The sequence below is a fragment of the Strongylocentrotus purpuratus genome, unplaced genomic scaffold, assembly GCF_000002235.5.
Source record: "Strongylocentrotus purpuratus isolate Spur 01 unplaced genomic scaffold, Spur_5.0 spur5_scaffold_15, whole genome shotgun sequence".
In the NCBI taxonomy this organism is placed as follows: Eukaryota; Metazoa; Echinodermata; class Echinoidea; order Camarodonta; family Strongylocentrotidae; genus Strongylocentrotus; species Strongylocentrotus purpuratus.
Genome location: NW_022145600.1, coordinates 23,308,402 through 23,327,976, shown reverse-complemented (window position 1 = coordinate 23,327,976; position 19,575 = coordinate 23,308,402). Strand labels below are relative to the sequence as shown.

Below are 19,575 nucleotides of genomic sequence, written 5' to 3'. Positions count from 1 at the left end.
TCATTATGCAAGTGATTATATGGCATCATTAAGTGTTGTTAAAGTGATTGTAAGTGGCAATAACTTCATACATGTAGTATATTTGTATGAAACTGATACCAATTATGAGGACAGATCACGTTCTCAACATTTAATCAAGCAAAAAATATTTTGCAATAATGATAGCAGCCATGTACAGGTACATATAGCTAGGAGGGGCTAGGGGCATATGAACCTCCACAAATTTCTGACCCCTCACCCCCCCCCCCCCCCCAAAAAAAAAAAAAAAAAAAAAAAAAAAATCAAAATCAAAATCAAAAATCAAAAAAAAAAATAGTTAAAGTGTACAGATGTAGAATATTTTGATTTAACGCTTGATATTACAGGCTCTGCATATATTACAGGCTCTGCCATGCACAAGAACCCCAAGTTTCAGTAGGCCTGCTTCGCATACTATTTTTTAACTTGATCATTACGCTCCCACATGGAATGATAAATTAGCAAATATAGTGTAAGGCTCCAAATCTTTCAGAAGTTGCCCTTGTTATTTTCTCATTTTCATATATCAAGGTGTGTCTGTTAAAACGTTGATTATTCAAAGCATTGTTTACTATAGTCTTGTGTTTTTATAGTTACATTTGTGTCATCCAATTTCTTATTGATGCTGATAAATATTCAGATTTAGAATTATATTTATATAGCCTATAATGTTCTTCTCTATATTTAGGATTTTATATTGTAATTTTGTTTCTCCTCTCCTCCTCAGCCCATCCCTCATTATTTGATATCTTTCCTCTCAGTACATTGCTTTTTTACTTATCAATTTTCTGTTCATTTTTATTTGACCTTTTCAGGCCATGTCCTAATTGTTGCAAGGACTGTATGAGCACTAGCTGACCAGCTACCAATATGGATAACGAGCTGCCCCGTCAGGAACTGGTCAAGTGCGTCGTGGTGGGCGACAGCGCAGTGGGCAAGACCAGGCTGATCGTTGCCCGAGCAACCAACCAGGCAATGACCAGATCCCAGCTCTTCCAGACTCACATTCCCTCTGTCTGGGCCATCGACCAGTATCGCATGTGTCAAGAGGTGAGATCTATGCACGTATTATACTTTTAGAACACCTGTTATGAATCCTTAAAGGGGGTATCTCACTGAGCGACAAATGCTTGCGAACGTAGCGAATTTGGACTTTCGCCATGGTTCGTAAAAAGTTGCAAGAAACTTAGCAAACAGTTTTGCTTGTCGCAATGCGAAATTATTTTTCTGCAAACGGTTGCAAGCGTTTGCAAAACAGTCGTAAGCCTTTGCAAACGGTTGTAAGACAGTGTCGCTGAAGTTGACGAACCCATAGTTACGTTTGTAAGCTATAGCCGTTCAGTGAGATACCCCCTTAAGGGGCAGGATTATCCCCCCCCCCTCAAAAATTACCCCCTCCACGCTCTGTCTAAGAGCAATTGAAAGGCACATCAATGTTGTTCTGAGTTCTATGTTTTCTTTTCCTTCGTCATAATTTCTTGGGTTAGCCACAATTTTTGTGGATATTTTGATAGTCTGATCAGCATTTTGGTTTCGTGTGTGGTAGCCTATTGTAACTTGCTCAGTCCCGGGTGAATCAGACTGCAGTTTCTGAACATGCTCGGTACCGTAAAGCTTGACTCATTCCTTGCAACCTCAATATTAGCGCCATATAAGAATGACCTATCATTGGTATCTCAAATTATATCCATTTATTTCTTCAGCATATATCTTTAATTGAACTGAAATTTAATTTGTGAATTGTATATTTTAAATTCTGTGTTGCAAAATATAAGAGTGAAATTTAAATTTGAAATACCCAAATCAAAAATTCAAACCTCATGCAGGCCTAGACTTGACACAGTACACTGCCAAAGTTCCTGGTCACTTTATGAAGAACTTTGCATTTATCTAAACTGAAAGTTATCAAAGGTATTTTATTACAAACAGTCCATGTGTATTTACATGTAATAAGTTCACAGTCTCAAGTACTATAATCTATTTTCGGCATTGTTAATGACCCAATTGTTGTTTAGTTTCAGTTAGCTTTTCACCAGGTTATAGAATCAGTGCCTATTAATCGTACCAAAGTTAAGTACAGTCTGTTTTGTAGACATCCTGATTGCGTTCATAATGTAAACATGAAAACGGTATATGCCATTGAGCATCAACTTAATTAACTTACTGAACTCAATTTAGAAATGGACAATTTTTTTTTGGTGAACCATGGGAGAGGATTGACTCTTGTAAAATTTAGAATTAGTTGTATGATTTCTAAAAGCTATTTTACCTGTAATTTACCTGTAATGGGTCTGAGGGGTGTTTCATAAAGCTGTGCGTAAAGTTACGAATGCCTTTACAAATGATTTGAATAGGAAGAGCCAAATGGGATGCCCAAAGCTTTTCTGAACATTTTAACAAAGTGTGACTGTATTTTCCATAATCTCAATTAAATTGTAGCCCAAAATACACTTTGCGTTAAAGTCATGCGTAACTTTACGCACAGCTTTATGAAACACCCCCACAGACAAACAACTTCAATTTGCCTGTACACACTGCTCAAGAAAATGTCTGAACCATAATCATTGAAACTGTCTCAAGTAACAACCTTCAACTCTTAAGGATTTAACCCATCCCTTGTTCAAGTGCTCATTAATTTTTGTTTTCAATGTTCATTAGTACCTTTAACATTTCCTTATGAATAGAAGGAAACATTTCTCTGAACGATTGATTAATTGTGTTTACTTCTTTGTGTTCTCCATCCAGAGGGTTTTGTGATGACATCTTCATTACCTAGCTATGCCCTTCTTGTAGATCCCATTCCCATCGAATGGCCAACCCAGAAATATAGTTCCACTAGGATATTTTGATTATCTTTACACTATGCATATTTCTGTGTGTGGTTTTCTTCCTTTTGGATTGAAAGTTTTGTGCCAAAAATGGGAGGTATGTTAACCGTTACAGACTGGAAACTGTACCAGGGCAGGGGAAGGGTTTCAAATTTAAATTCCAATCATAAGTATCTTGATAATCAAACAAGTGATTGGATTGTAAAATTAATTGGATTCCTGATTGAAATAAAACTTTATAATAATGATTGCAGCATGAGCTAAATCAATAGTTTTGTTTGGGATCTGAGGCAATGTTACCCAATACCTTTAATGACATATCGCTTTAAAATGTACTTGAAAGGCTATTTTGTAATAAGACATTTGGCTCTCCATGGTGCAATAACGAGCTGCATGCAACAATAGTCCCTCTAATACACACTGAATGTGATACACGCTGGGCATACATGTATTTCATATATTTTTGTCTCATCAATTGTTGAAGCGGTTTACTACCTTTGTGTCAGAACGAGGCTGAAGTGTTTAAAATCATCATTAAAATTACTTTGGATTCATTCATGCCTTTGTAGAATTTCCTGAAAGTGACCCTCTGAAGGACATTTTCAATAAATATATTAGAGCATTTCACTAAAAAAAAACATTCTTATTTTGGTAGTGTATGTAGAGTTCAGGGGCTGATGGGCTGATGGGGTCACAGGTGTCCACAATTTTATTTTGAATTTGTCAGTGACTTGGTGGAATACCCTCTCCCCTACCCCTCCCCCCCCTAATTTTAAAGGTTAATTTACCTTTCTTTTTAAATTGCTGCATGTAATATAAATCATTTGGGGGATTGGAACCCTGGAACCCCCTCCCCCTTTTTATAAAAAATTTAAAACCCTTGATCCACCCACCCCCATGGGGTTCTAAAAAGGCCCTTCATTGCCGAGAGCTCGTCTCTGTCTAGGTCTGGCTGGCCAGCCCTTGACTAAAAACGTTCTAATTACTCTTTGTTGACAGGTGCTTGAGAATTCCTGGGAGACGATTGATGGGGTCAGTGTATCTCTACGTCTCTGGGATACCTTTGGTGACCATGAGAAGGACAGACAGTTTGCATACGGCAGGTAGGTAGTCAGCAGGCTTTTTATTCTTCAGTTTTGGTTCTATCCTCAACTCTATTGTTTCATGTTTATTTCTCCATTATGATAAACTTTAAATCATTTCCAAAACATAAAGAAGTTCAAACTTGTTGGCCTATTAATCCCATTAATGTTAATGTTTCCCTTGATAAGTTTACTGTGCTTAAAAAAGTTCAATCTATGCAAGTTAAAAGTGTTGTTCTATAACTCTAATTAATGTTTATGTTTACGTAAACTATTAATTAGAATTTTTAAACTGTGCTTAAACATATAGACCGGTAGTGGTAAAATTGCCGTTCAAGGGTTTTGGGTGCAAAATATCCATTCAATATTGATTAAATATTGCCTTCAACCTAAATTCGCAAAAAACAGAAATATATGCCCAAATGTTCAATGTGAAGTGCATTTGCAATATCTATCCAGGCTGGATCGATATGATAATGTACCAAATATATCAATTAGTAGGAGGTTTCCCGGCAAAATTTGTATCATCACATATTAGTCAAAACATATTCTTTTTCTCATGATTGGTAATAAGAGCTTCCATTTCATTTTATGAGAGGGGGGCGTTTCCAAAACTGGTCTGTATTACCTTTAAAATACTTAAACCTATACAGGTTTAAAGCAGTTTAACTTATATAGTTTTAACTATTTTAAGCACAGTTTTATAACTCTAATTAATGTTTGTGTTTACCTTTAAGTATACTAGCTAGCTGTGCTTAAACTAGTTAAACCTGTCCAAGTTCAAACTGTTGGTTCTATAAATGCAATTAATGTTTATGTTTATGTTTACCTTTAAGTATACTAGCTTTGCTTAAAACAGTTAAACCTACACAAGTTAAAAGCCTTGTTCTATAACTCAATTAATGTTTATGTTTACCTTTAAGTATACTAGCTGTGCTTAAAATAGATCAACCTGTTCAAATTAAAACTGTTGGTTCTATAACTGCAATTAATGTTTCAGTTTACCTTTAAGTATACTTAAAATAGTTAAATCTACACAAGTTAATAGCATTGTTCTATAACTCCAATTAATGTTTTAGTTTACCTTTAAGTATACTAGCTGTGCTTAAAATAGTTAAACCTGTCCAAGTTCAAACTGTTGGCCTATAACTCCAGGGGTTATGACGTGATGTGATGTGATTAACAGCTCCACCGTCAGACCCGCCGCTGATATCAAGTAATTGGCTGGCCTAATGAAGACTTTGCATGCAGCGCCAATCTAAACAAGCCACAGTGATTTGTAGGTGTGGGACTAACAACCACATTCAGAGTATTACATGGCCATGTTGTTAGTTCTGTGGAGCCGTGTTCATTATTCATGTACAAAGTTCTGAGAAAGCCTTGCCATCCATAAAATATGTCTATTGCAATTTCCAATTTGTTATACAAATTGTCCTGTTGTGATAGATTAATGAGGTATTCAAGGTACATATTTTATTTATCTATAGTCTTTTCATCCTTGTCTCTCTAATCTAAATTGTGCTGTAAATGTATTTTGTTTGAGTGAATCAATTAAGATGTTTGAGCAATATTACTCATCTACAATTTTCTGAGAAACCCTTAATTGTTGTCCATAAAATTGTCATCCATAAAATTAGTCTGTTCTAAAATAGTACCGCAGATACTGTTTTTATTAAATTAATTGAAGTATTTGAAGTATTTTCATTCATGAATCATTTCAAGTGTTTGTTAAACAAACTGGTTTTGTAACGCTGTTGCATTAATATAATTATTTCAGGTTCGTTTATTGGTAATTCTTGTAAGAAGCTTCAAATAACACTGGATTACCTTTCCAGCTACTCTATCTGGCAAACAAGAGACGTTTTTTTAATAATTCTATTAAGTAGTTTCTGTCTGTAGAACTGATCTGATTTATCTCCCCAGTCATAAATATGGTTATTCCTGTAAGGAAACTATTCCAGTAATGCTGTCAGGGTAGCTTTAATAGGCATATTTCATTGAAAGGTCTGTAACTATGTAATTTATATACTTAGATATATTGCATTGATCTTTACGTGCAATATATCTTTCTGACATAATAGTATCTCTGTAGTCAGCTTCAGCAAAAACATTAAAGTCACACTTACTAAATTACCACATAGTGACACTTTTACAACCCTCTAGCTCATCTGAATTCAGGTTTATGGAAGAAGCATTTCTAATGAAACTAGCTTGAAGTGATTCAACCTTTATCAGGCAGTTCATAAAATGTAATAGGTAGTTTCTTATTATTTCATTTTTTTTGCTGAAATTGGTTTATGTTTATGCCATGGAGATCGATAAATACAACATTGATCTGTCACATATCTGCTTTGGATAAGCTTGGTTTAATGTGGAAAATCTTTTTGAAAACATTCACGTGCAAAATACAAGTGAGCATAGTCAATAAGAATCCCTGAACCTGCATGTAGACAAATTGGTCTCTGGCTTTCAAGTGGTTTTTGAAGTCCGAACCTGTTGAGGTGTGACTTAATGAGAAGTTAATGAGATCTTCACGCCCTTTCTGAGTGATCTGTCCAAGCTAGCCTAGTTTCCAGGCTTCAGTATAAATGCTATTTGCACTATAAAAGTGCAGAGAAGATGCAGATGGCTAAAAGTAATGAAATTCATAAGATTACATTTTCATTTTTAAGATGTGATGGTGTTTCTATGCAGGATACCAACAACATTATAAGGAAAGTTTACCAAAGTCTCTTTTGAAAATTTTGAGACTTTCAGTGAATTCCACTTTTGACAAGAGTGCTTGAAATAAAATGTATGCCCATGTAATTAGATAAGAGAGCTATAATTTTTGCATCGAGATTTGGGCTCTGATATTGTGTACATTCAAACTGTATTGAGTGAACATCCCCACAAATGAACTTGAATGTGAATCAATATTGTGAACCAATTGGAGCTGCTATTGAACCTGACAGGGTAATTGACGCTTCGGCATTTAATCATGGACCTTGATGTACGTGCAGCTATACAATGCAGCTATACAATATGCCACTTACAATAAAGATAAAGTTGAGTTTAGGGCCCTGTTTCATAAAACTTGTTATCAATAAACAATTAAGTTACATTAACTGTTGTAAGCTACTGAAATCGTGGCATTTGATTTAGCATTTGTTAATGATAAGAAGTTTGATAAAACTGGGCCCTGCATGGTCATGCAATTACCTTGTGAAATAAACTGTCTGGAAGCCATTGGGAAAGCATGATTATGTAGCACACAAGGATTGTTGTCATGTTTTAGAATTATCAAAATAGTACGAAATTGACCCAGTCTCTTTGAAAATTGCACTGTACATGGACATGCGTATATTGGATTACAAAAATATGTGGCATGAAAGTTTGGTCCAATGTTTCAGGTTTTTCTAGTCATGATTTGAATATTAGGGCATCCAGAGAGCAGCTAGTGTCTATTTCAGGGTACACTTCTACTATGATATTCTTCCAAACTGATGTAGAAGAAAGACAATTAAAACTCAACAATTTTACCTTTTCCCGGAACTCAACCATTCTCTTTAAATCGTGTCAAATGTGGAGAGTGGATTTATATATGACACTTTAGCTAGTAGGATGAGGTTAGGAATATGCAGGCTGCATAATCGTTTATTGCGTTGGAACTACAAATACCTTGAAAGAGTCTCATGTTGTATTGTGACGCATTCAGGCGTGGAATCGCTGCAAATTAGGTATTAATGCAAGTCGTGGAGTGAATGATTGTATATTGTGATTATCATACTTGCAAGCACCTTTGCCAGGCTATAGGGCCATCCACGCAGCGTGCATGCATATTAGAGGGGGGATCGAACGGCAGAGACGGGGTGACGTGCATGCACGCTTGCCTTTATGAAGGGTCTTGCCTAGCATTCTTCTAATATTAAATGAAACCTTTCTGAATTATGAATTAGGTTGTTACCCCCTGAGAGAAAGAGTGGCCCTTTGAAGGGTCATCAAAAGGTTTCTCTTTGCTATTTTAGGGCTGCCTCTTTCGTACTTCTCTTCTGCTTTCCATCACAAGACCAATGTCTTCCAAAAGGAAATGCAATAAAAATGGTATTCTAATTGTACGACATAATTTTGTCAAATTGTTTTGATATATTTTCTATTTAGAGTCGATGATTAGTTAAGATTTTTCCTAATAGCCTTTGAAATGCATTCATAGGCTTTATGAAAATGTAATCTAAATAAAAAAATTTAGCCACTAAAATATCAGCATTGAGACATTTAGATGAAAGTATATCAATTGACAGAAAAAGAAATGAAGCATATATTTAGTTTATTTTAATAATCTAATGTCTTTTTAGGGAGTAGAAACTTTAATGGGAATAAAAACAAACAAAAAATCTTTGAATTAGCAACACATGGACAAATACACAATCTTTATTTGCACTTTATTGACATTTTAATCTTTGTCATTCCTTTTTGAAAATATAAAATAAATCCAAGATATTGTGTAAAAAGAGGATGTGGCACTGCAAAAGGTAGTCATGGTGTGAAGGTTTAAAAGATGAAGAAAAATCTACACTCTTTCTCTCAACCGATTTCCATAAATGATGCATGACGACCTCATCGCGTCATCATCTCTCCCATCTCCCTTTTCCTTCCAGGGCGGACGTGGTGCTGCTCTGCTTCTCCATCGCGGACGCCATCTCGCTCAAGAACGTCAAGAAGAAATGGCTGCCGGAGATCCGTCACTTCTGCCCCCGGGCGCCCATCATCATGTGCGGATGCAAGAACGATCTGCGTTACGCCGACCTAGAGGCCCTTAAGAAAGAGAGGGGGCCAGTGAGGTAAGTCGACTCACCCTCGCCCTGCATGTAAGTTAGTTTGCACTGTAAGGGATGCAGAAGCTAGGAGCAGGAGGGTATTAAGATACCATTGCCATGGTAACCGCATCCGTGTTTTAATAATAACAAAGCAGTGACCTGTTGCTAGCTATACAGCAGCCATTGACCCGCAGGTACTTTTAATGCTTCATACACAATCATAATTACAAATCAGTTTATATATATATATATATATATATATATATATATATATATATATATGGTAAGTGAGGGAAAAGAAGAAAAAAAATAGCTGTGAGCGATGAAATTATCTGGGCTTTATTTACTTGTCAAAGGTCACAAATTAGGGTTAAGGATTATACTAGGGCATTGATCAATGGATGACCCCTGGCTGTACAATTCCTCATTAGTAAATCATATTGTAATCAATAATAAGCTTAAAGAAGTAAAGCTACTGAAATTGTTGTATCTGAATTGCTAGGAGCAAATATGCATTTGACTCTCTTTATTTATTTGTAAACAAAACATGTTTTATAAAGCGTAGCCCTGGATGTTTTTACCTGAGGAAAAAATTGGTAACCTTCGTTTTTTGTGGCTATGACAAATTGTCAATTGTGTTTGGAATATCAATGTAACCAAATAAAAACAAATTTGGTTTACATACCAGTATTTCTTTCTGCCAAAAGGCCATAACATTATATTGTCAATGCCATTTTTCCTGTAAGGTCGTTCATAAAATTCAATAAGATACAAAGAATACAAATTATTGATACATGATAAAAAGATCTCTCTGATTTATGTTCAGGGACATATTTCTCGTCTCCGCTGACGGAACGCAATCGGTGTGATCTGCAATTGCCCACCACACTCGAGTTTCGATCACTTAAAGGCATTGTTTAACAATGTTTCAGTTTTACAAATCTGAGATGCATGGCCCTACGTGTTATCATTGTCTATGATATGGTGTAATATTGAAGCCCTAAAAAAAGTTGCGCTTTAAAATGACCATGAAGTGCTTCAAAAAAGTAAAAATCTTTGAGTGACCGGTTTTACCATACTCACTTTCCACAGTAGACTGCAGTGTTATAAAAACCGTTGGGAAAACGGTTTTGGAAATTTCAAATTCCAATCATAAATATCGTGATAATCAGGCAGGCTTGTAAAAGTCTTGGGATTCCTGCATGACTGACCTAAAGGTTTATAATTATGCTTGCTGCATGACCTAAATCCAGAATTTTGTTTAGAATCTGAGACAAAGATCCCCAATCCCTTTAACTTTCAAATTTGCATATTTAAAGTAGTTTAAGATAAGCTTATGCATAATTTTGAAACCATTTCTCTTTTACTCTAATGAGATGTTAGCAACCATTTGCCTACATCATATGGAAATGTTGTGAGAAAGATAGATGATGAGGACTTATACAAATTATGTTTTTTAAAAGGTAGAAACCGGAAAGTATGTCATGATTTGAAGTTTAAATAGTTTAACCCTTGTTTGATTTCTAAGCTGTTATTGTGTAAATTTTTCCTGTTCCTCTTCTTGCCACCGCTGGGCCGAGGAGCTGTTATTGTGTATAAAGTATTGTGAACCAATATTTGGCCTGTGCAAATATGTTTCATAGACCTTAAATTATGTTCTGATATTTTTGGGGTCATTTGCAGCCACCAATGTTCCCGCCATCGAGCCTTTGACCCCGAGGGGATTCTACCACCGAAGGAAGGCCGCAACATCGCCAAAGAGTCCAACCTCGTCTACTATGAGACCAGTTCCTACACTCTCTACGGAGTCCAGGAGGTTTTCGACAACGTGGTGAGGGCGGCGCTCATCTACAGACGGCAGCACAGGTTCTGGCAATCCAATCTGAAGAAGGTATGCTTATAATAATAATAATAATAGACAACATTTATTAGGTGCTTAATACGAGTGTTTCTAAGCGCACCATTGTGTAACTAAAAATTACCAACCAAAACTTATAATAAACACACAAATTATAAATCTGTTCTTTATTCAATAAATCATGCATATATAATAATAAAAATAAAATTGAGATCAAACATAAGGTCAAACATACGATCAAACAAACAAACAATGAATAAGATGGTGTGCACCTCCTTTGACCGACTCACAACTGCAGAATATCATTCATGAATTAAAAAGGTGCAGAGAGGAAGGGTTGTGTCACATGTGCTCTAGCGACAATTGCTGCATGTTCCACTGGCTACGCTAACCTTGTATTCACATCCCAGAGTCTACCTATGCTTCAGATATTAAAGGCCCACTGTCCTACTTGTAGCTACTTGCTCCCTCTATATAGAAAACAATGCCTAATCGGTGACCATCGGCCCCCCATGATCCTCTTTTTCTTGTGTTAATTGAGAGCTGAGTTGATGAGATAGCCACCTGTCAGTGACCTTCCTGGGTGGTCCAATCCCTCCTAGCCAAACTAGTACAGACGGCCTTTAAGATTAGATATCAATGATATCTGACGAATGAATGTGGTAGAAATTGAGTAATAGCCAAAGAAGCAAAGAAAGACGATGAAATCAAGCTAGTAAATCCTAACCAGAAGTCGAACAAAAGTATATTGTCCAAAATGCTCATCTTGATTTAGATGGTTCAGACAGCCTGAGGTTTGCATGAACAGACAATGCTGAATTACTGTTAATCCAGGTTTAACTCTGAATGCAGTGCCATTACCATAACTCAAAGATATGTCAAGATATTTTAAAATATCGAGAAAGAAAGAGAGAGAGAGAAGTGTTTCAGAAGTAGTAGTAGTAGCTGTCTGTCGTGAAGCGACAATGACCGCCTTCACTTTCATGAAGGCTGCTTGCAAAGGTGGGTAAGTACCGGTACCTCTTGCAAGTTACTAACAGCACTCTCTCGGGAACTGGTGGCAGTTTCACACCGGCGAGGACAAGCCAGGACGGGTGTAAACCACTAGACCCTGCAGTGACTGGTCGAAGGATGTCGGGAGATCCGTATCGTCAATCGCCCTCAATGCTGTCACGGTGGCATGGTTTTCTGTTAGGGTTTGCTCCCTTAGCCTTAGATTCTAAAGAGAACCTGAACCACAAGCAGTGGTTACAACTTTGTACGGCAATAACAATTAACATTTATTAATGAAATCACTGCCTTGTTTCAGTACACACTTATTCTGACTTGTCCCATAGGTCCAGAAGCCACTCCTGCAAGCACCCTACTTACCAGGCTGCCCTCGAGGGCCTTGTATCCATATCCCAGAGTCCACCTATGCTACAGATATCAGCATCTTACTCAAGGAACCCGCATGTGCTGATGTGATCTTCACAGCTCATGGGGAGTCCATCTGTGCTCACAAGGTATTGTTTTTTGTCCGTCCGTCTGTCTTCCAGCCAGAAGTGGCTGGTGGTGACTTGCCCCCTAAACTATTTAAAGTGACTCGGTAACATTGCCTCAGATTCTGAAACAAAATCCTGGATTTAGCTCATGCTGCATTCATAATAATAAATCTTAGGTCAGTCAGAAATCCTATGACTTTTACAAGCTGATCGCCTGTCTGATTATAAAGATATTTATGATTGGAAATCAAAATTTCATTTTTAGTTTTCCTAACTGTTTTTATAACACTACAGTCTAGTTGGGAAAATGACTATGGTAACACCGGTCACTCAGAGATTTTTACTTTTTTGAGGCACTTCATGATCATTTTGAAGCACAATTTTTGTTTAGGGCTTCAATATTACACCATACCACAGACACTGATAACATGTAGGGCCATGCATCTCAGATTTAAAATTGTTAAACAATGCCTTTAAAAAGAACCTGCAAAAGAAGAAAGCAAGTCCTTTGACTATCTCATGAATTTTTTGCACTGCATAGAATCACCATATCCACAAGTTTGACCCAAATGTAATACTTGGATATTAAATCCCTGTCTCTTTCTTATTCTCCCTTTGCCAATTTTACTCCTTTGCTTTCTCTCAATTCTTTTCCTGTCTTTCCCCTTGTTTTCTCTCCTCCTCTTGCTCTTCCTCTCTTTCCATTTTTTTCTTTTTCTCTGTGTTGACCCTCTCCTCTTCTGTTTCATAAATTACACAAGGAAAAAAAAGAAGACAAGAAATAGAGTGATCAACCTGTTGGAGACTTCAAGGTACTCTGTTGGTTTTCACAAATGAATTCATTATGTAGAGTTGACAGGATGTGTTATGGGATGTATTACAGATTTTTATTTCATATACATGTAATTACTATTTATTCACGTCTTTATAGGTTTGCCTACTGGCTGCTTCACCAATATTCAGTGAATTGTTCCTTGATGATGAAAAAGATATAGAACTGTCCAAACAGTCTTCATCGTCTGGAAGCAATTCAAGCAATGAGAACCAGTCACAAGCCAAAGACATCCTCCAACAACACCACCACCACACCGCCCATCAGAGTCCTAGGTCAGAGTCCCCTATGTGCTGTCACAGCCCCACACCAGACCGGTCCCAGTCACCAGACTGCAACCATGAGAACATTTGCCCCTCTCCTCCTTTGGGGCTGCACCCCAACTGTAACACCCTCCTGGCAGAGGACCAGTGTTTAAGCATCTCGCCCAACGGGAACACGTGCCTGTTCTCCGGCTCGGCTCAGCACAAAAACTGCAGCAAGGCCGCGCCCACCACAATGGGCTCGTCGTCACCGTTGCACCACCACCACCAACAGACCTCAACACCCACCAGGTTACGCTCATCCTCCCCCTCCATCAGGTCATCACCGCTGCAGCAGATCAACACGCCCACAGTGCCTGCCAACCTCCAATGCCTTCCGACAAAGACTCTGAAGCATCAGGCCTTTAACTCCATCCACTTACAGCAGGTGACCGACAGCCTGGGCGGTCGGACCACCCAGAGGCACATTGTTGTCCTGAACCCCAAGATCACGGCCGAAGCGTTCAGGGCAGTTCTGGAATTCCTCTACACAGGTTCCTTGGACATCAAGGTGTACAGTAGCCTTAGCGATATCATCACCGCGGCATCTTTGTTGGACCTGTCGGACCTGGTGGCCTTTGTGGCCAATGTAAAGAACCAGGATGAGTTTCTCAATGCGGACCTGGTGGACAACTTTTTGCACAGGAGAAAGGAGAGGTTTGCCAAACTCTTTGCCAACCAAGGCCTTCTGTCAGGTAAGCCAATGTTGTACTAGAGTAACCTACACCCTTGTTAAATTTCTCACTGGAATATAACTTATTATCCCTGTGCCCCAAAAAATCAATTCCAATATCATTTGCTTTATTAAAAAAATGGAATGGTTGTCAAGCTTTGACATTTGTTTGACTAATTTTCTATTCAATATCTTCAGACTATATTAATAAATTATGAGAGGGATTTAGTTGGAACTCATAATAAAACGAGAGCTACATGTATTCCCCTGAATCTGTTTGATTGAAGACTGAACTATTATAAAGAAAAATCTAATGGTAGCAAGATTTTTGCTCGAAGTCTTTTATGTGCATATCTATGTTTTTATTTCAGGAAGCTAATGTATCTTAGTGTTCCATACAGCTACTTTAATTTGTGTTGTATTCCCATTCCATACAAAGTCGGTTAGTCCAAATAATTTCAAGATACTTTAGCTGTTCTAATCATGATCTTTTAACCCCATAGGGGTGTTGTGGTCGAGTGGATATGTCACTGGACTGTCGATCACAAGGTCCGCGGTTCAAGTCCCGCCGCGGCACTAATGTCCTTTTGCAAGACATTGATCTACATTTGCCACACTCAACCCAGGTGATGTAAATGGGTACCTGGCAGGAATTAATTCCTTGAAATGCTAGAGTGCCGTAATGGCAGCCTTGCTAAAGCCAGGGTAATAATCCGGAATGCCTGGAGTGTCAAGTCTAACAGACATGAGCGCTATACAAGAACCCACTATTATTATTATTATCTACCTTTGCAGATTTGGTGATCAATGTTGAGGATGGTCAGGTGAAGAGTCACAAGTGTCTGGTGATGGTGAGGTGTGATCCAATGCTAGCCATGCTCAGCGGGAACTTCAAGGAGAGTTCATCAGAGGTACGACCACCTTCAACCTGGGGGTGTTTCACAAACTTGCCATCAGTGACAAATGACAGTTGTTGTTATAAGCTACTGAAATCCTTGCTTCTGGTTGGTTATCAACAGATTTGTCACTGATTTTTGTCATTGAAAAAAGGCTTTGTGAAACGGGCCCCAGCATCTCTCTTTTTCATCGTAGTTTTATATGCATTGATTCTAGGACAAGTACACGTATCCTCCTGGACAACGACCATTTTAGGATAATCACCCCTAGGACAATGTCTCCATAGGACATCTACCCAAATTAGAATTCATTCTTAGCATAATTGTTTCACGGACATCAGTCCCAAGATAAGTGTCCCTTACAAATGTTCTCGTATTAGTATTTGTAATTTAATTATAATATCTAGTTGTCTAGGAAAGGATTAATAGGGAAAGTTGTCCTCTGGACAATTATCCAGCACTTTGGTAATTGTCAAGGATGTTTATGGTGTAAATATTCTTAACAGTAATTTTTCTAAAGGATAATAGTCCAGGGGGGTGTTTCACAAAGATCCTAAGTAGAACTTAACTCTAAGTTGGACTTAAAAATTATGGAAAGCCATTAGCATCTTTGAAAATATTTTGTAAAAGTTATTTTGAAAGGCATAAAATGTTGATTCAAATCATTCATATTTTCTATCATCAAGGAGAGTTCATGTTCTGGATGTGGAATTCATAAAAAGTCTAAAATACTTGAATTTCTGCTTTTGAATATATTTCATTTTAAGACTCCAATGGCTGTCCATAATTTTTAAGTCCAACTTAGAGATAAGTTCAACTTAGGATCTTTGTGAAACACCCCCTGGGGTAATTCTGAGGGTTGGTGTGCAAATTATGTATGTGTAACATATTACATTTTTGCATTCATAATGAGCTGGAACACCTTTAAAAAAATCTGTTTAGGCAATAATGGACCAATCCAGTGTATATAGACTTGGGTATTTTTCTATCAATCCAAAAATGCAATTTGGAAATTAAAGTGTACCAATTACTAATTGTTTTGCTCTCAATGTGAGGGGTGCCATGTCACTACAAAGATAGAAGCAACAAATATTACTTCTACAAAGAAATATCGCAGTTGACATATAGCCTCAGTAAATAGTGAAACGACTTGTTTAGTAAACTAGTTGATGGACACTTACATGCTCATATAAAATAGCACACAAGTGGGCATTGGATTCCCGTACGCACAATATTATGTTATCCCTTATCTTATTCATAGTCCTAAATCTTTAATTTATAGAATGCCAGGTCAACTTTTTTTAGGTTGATTTTATACAGTCTAGCTATACAAAAATTATCTTTTTTAGTTGATTAGTACACTTGAACCATTTTTCCTTTGCCCTGGCCTATGCAGGTATCGATGAAGACCTTCAAGAAGGCGACCTTTGAGCTGTTCTTGGAGTATCTCTACACGGACCAGTGCCACATGGAGAGCAACTCCGACGCTTTGGCGGTCCTAGAGCTAGCCAACTTTCTATGCTTGCCCCACCTGGTTGCCCTGTGTGAGAAGAGTGTTGTCCATGAGCTCCAGTCCAGCATGGAGACACAAGATGTCCTTGACGAAGCCGTCGTCAGCGTCCTCCAGATAGCTAAGGTTGGTAATAATAATGAAATCTGCCTATATAGCGCCTAACACTTATTTTATCAAAAGTCTCTAAGCACTCTTCAGTAATGCAGCATAATTACCCTGGCTTTAGCAGTGCAGCTGTCACGCGCTCTGCGTTTCAAGGAATAAATTCCTACCAGGTCCCCATTTACTTAACCTGGGTGGAGTGGACAAATGTACATCAATGTCCTGCCAAAGGACATTAGTGCCGTGGCAGGACTCTAACCGCGGACCTTGTGATCGACAGTCCGGGGACGTATCCACTCGACCACGACACCTCTACATGTCGAGCTTCACTTTCAAAGAAGAGTGTCAAACTCTTGTACAACTCTTTTATCCATTTGTTTCAAGTAAAAGCAATCTGAAAGAACACTTCAGCATGACAAGTTGTTTTTCCTCTACACTCAATTTTGCATCAGCAAGGCAAAGAATAAAGTTTGTTCTAGCTTCCAATGCGAGACTTGTTGTAAATGCTTCCATCTATTCGTAGAAGCGCTCTTGTAACCAGATTGTGCCACTTGTACACCTTTGAAGGGTATTTTGTAGGAACACCCCAGCAAAGTGCTTCCTGTTAAAGTTGTAGATGTGGTCTCTCTGATTTAGTGACACTGTGGTATTGAAGGCTAGGTTTGACCTACAATGCTACCCTGAAGATTTCCAGACTCAAAACACTTTTTTTATGGGGGGAAATTTAGTCTGCCTCAGGGGCATTCTTTCTTGTTCTTCTGGTTGTGGTTGTGTGGATATGTCACCGGACTTGTGGATCAAAAGGTCTGCGGTTAAAGTCCCGCCATGGCACTAATGTCCTTTGGCAAGACATTGATCTACATTTACCACTCTCCACCTAGGTGTTAAATGGGTACCCGGTAGGATGCGAAAGTTAATGTGGTTAGATGAGCAAGTGTGCGCATGTAAAAATGACGCCTGGTTGGAATGCTCCCCAGGGAGTGGAGAATATGCATACATTGTGTGCGATTAAGCCTGAATCCGATGACCAGTGTAATAATATATATCTGTAAAACACTTTGAGAGAGCTTACGGTCCTGAAAAGTTCTATAAAAGAACAAACTATTAATATTATTTTCTGTATGATCTGAATTCCACTGGAAAATATATTCTACAGATTAATTCATTCTTTTTTGTTTGCTTCCTATTTAGCTTCACAATGCCCACCAGCTCCATAGCTGGTGCATCCACTACATGACCATACGTTTCATCGACGTCCAGAAGGGCCGACCAAAGCTCTTCAAGGAACTTGCTCCGGAGTACCGCAAGCAGATAGAGCGCCAGCGCTGGCCACCCGCTTACTACTTGGACGAGGCGGCTTACTTTGAGAAGTGTTTGGCCGAGCTGAAGAAGGGCAACGACATCCGGACCAAGAAACACAAGTGGTGTCTACGGTGATTTCAACAAGCTCCTTGATGGCTCCTTCCTCTAACCAAAGACTCTTCTTGGTCTCTCCCTCCGTTTGTTGCGGTGCCCTTACGTCGTTGCGGTGCCCTTTCATTGTTTTGCTACTCTTTTGATTAGCAATTAGCCCTCGTTGTTGTCATAGATGGATGTGGTGCAGGGCTGAAAGTAACCTGAATGGAATGAGACCGTTACCTGTGGCAAGACATTGATCTGCCTTTGCCGCTCTACGCCCGGGTGCAGGAAATGGGTGGCTGATACCCTTGAAAGTCTCATCACAGCGATTCAGCTGTTAAACCAGGGCTAATAATGAATATACGGTACCTCGTATCTTTAGGATAAGTCATGTTAACCTTAATACTAATGCCAGAGATAACTTTAGCTGGCATCTTAAGGAAATGCAGTTAAACCAAAACCAGTTAGGATTCCATCAGTTAAAAATCCAAAGACCAGGTACGAAGTGTTACTTATACTGAGTAAGTGCTGGTAGTGTAAAAAATGTGGAATTTACAAATATCATTTTCAATCTTCGTAATGCTAAAGGATGTAATTTTTGCCCAAACCAAAAGGATATTTGAATAAGAATTGAATGAAATTTTAAAATCTCGCCCCATTCAGGAAAAAAAATGATAAAAATTACCAAATGTATTATTCACCTAGGTTATGAAGGTTTCAGATTTCATTGAAGACCTTGTACATATATACATGTATGTAAAGGGCGTAATTTTGAGTGTGTTCATGCACTCATACTTCTGAAATGCAAGAATTTGTGTCTTCTTAAAATACAAGTTGAAGTTAAATACACTGTAAGTGATGGTGCTAGAGACTCGTAAGTTAGAGAAAGATCTCTATCGATATGTAAAAATGCTATTTGATTAACAAATATATATTATTTGCTGAAATGAATGTATAAAGTATTGAATTATCTGTGAGTTCACTCACTGTGACACAAAAAAATGTATGTATATACAAAGTAATGTATAACTGTATCATCGGAAAAGCTTGTATTGAATGTGCTTTTAAGCCAGCAAGGAATTGTGCATATGCAGTAAATAATAATGCTTAATTTGGTGGCAAAAATCAATTCACTCTATCACTTCTCACGTGAAGAATGACACATTTAGTTTTTATTTGATTAATTTTGTTTAGAATTTGGATACATAAAGACAGGCATTATGTAGATCAATGTTATAGCTATATTGAAAGTAGAGTGGATGCGTGCAAGGACCGATGATCACATGTTGCCAAGGAGTCAAGTCAAGGTAACCTGCAGAAAAAATCAACAACAAAAACAGAAGAACATGGAGAATTGAAATCAAAAGTTGCATCAAGGGTTGTCGTTAAAGATGTTGTAATTTTTGTAGGCTTCAATGGTGATGATAGATTTGAGCAAGGTTTGCGGTTACAAAACATATTCTTTTGATAGAATAGAATGTCAAAAGGAAGACTGCAAACCTTTCTCCAAATAAACAAATTGAAGCTGTTGTCTACCTTTGGTTCTTGTTTATTTGCTTGCCTTACCACTCCCGGTAATTGATAACATCTGTTGTCAGGCAAATACCTGAATAATTTCAAATTCCCCATGCGTACATGTTTGTGTGTTCATTAAAGCCTGTCTGTACTAGTTTGCCCAGGAGGGATTAGACCACCCAACATGGTCACTGACAGGTGGTTGTCTCATCAACTCAGCTCTCAATTCGCATAAGAAAAAGAGGATCATGGGGGACCAACAGGCACCGCTTAGGCAT

At 38.0% G+C, this 19,575-nt stretch overlaps 1 protein-coding gene across 3 annotated transcripts in view; it reads left to right on the top strand.

Moving 5' to 3' along the window:
* LOC115924096 (rho-related BTB domain-containing protein 1-like) overlaps positions 1-19,130 on the top strand; it is a 77,874-nt gene extending 58,744 nt beyond the window's left edge. For all 3 annotated transcript variants that reach the window (XM_030985854.1, XM_030985855.1, XM_030985856.1), the window contains 9 exons: positions 834-1,068; positions 3,846-3,949; positions 8,566-8,748; positions 10,408-10,615; positions 11,920-12,087; positions 12,998-13,895; positions 14,669-14,784; positions 16,166-16,405; positions 17,576-19,130. In XM_030985854.1, the coding sequence (XP_030841714.1) occupies positions 889-1,068; positions 3,846-3,949; positions 8,566-8,748; positions 10,408-10,615; positions 11,920-12,087; positions 12,998-13,895; positions 14,669-14,784; positions 16,166-16,405; positions 17,576-17,821 (2,343 nt within the window). In that variant the 5' untranslated portion in view covers positions 834-888 and the 3' untranslated portion in view covers positions 17,822-19,130. The remainder of the gene's footprint in view (positions 1-833; positions 1,069-3,845; positions 3,950-8,565; positions 8,749-10,407; positions 10,616-11,919; positions 12,088-12,997; positions 13,896-14,668; positions 14,785-16,165; positions 16,406-17,575) is intronic.
* The last annotated feature ends 445 nt before the right edge of the window (positions 19,131-19,575 follow it).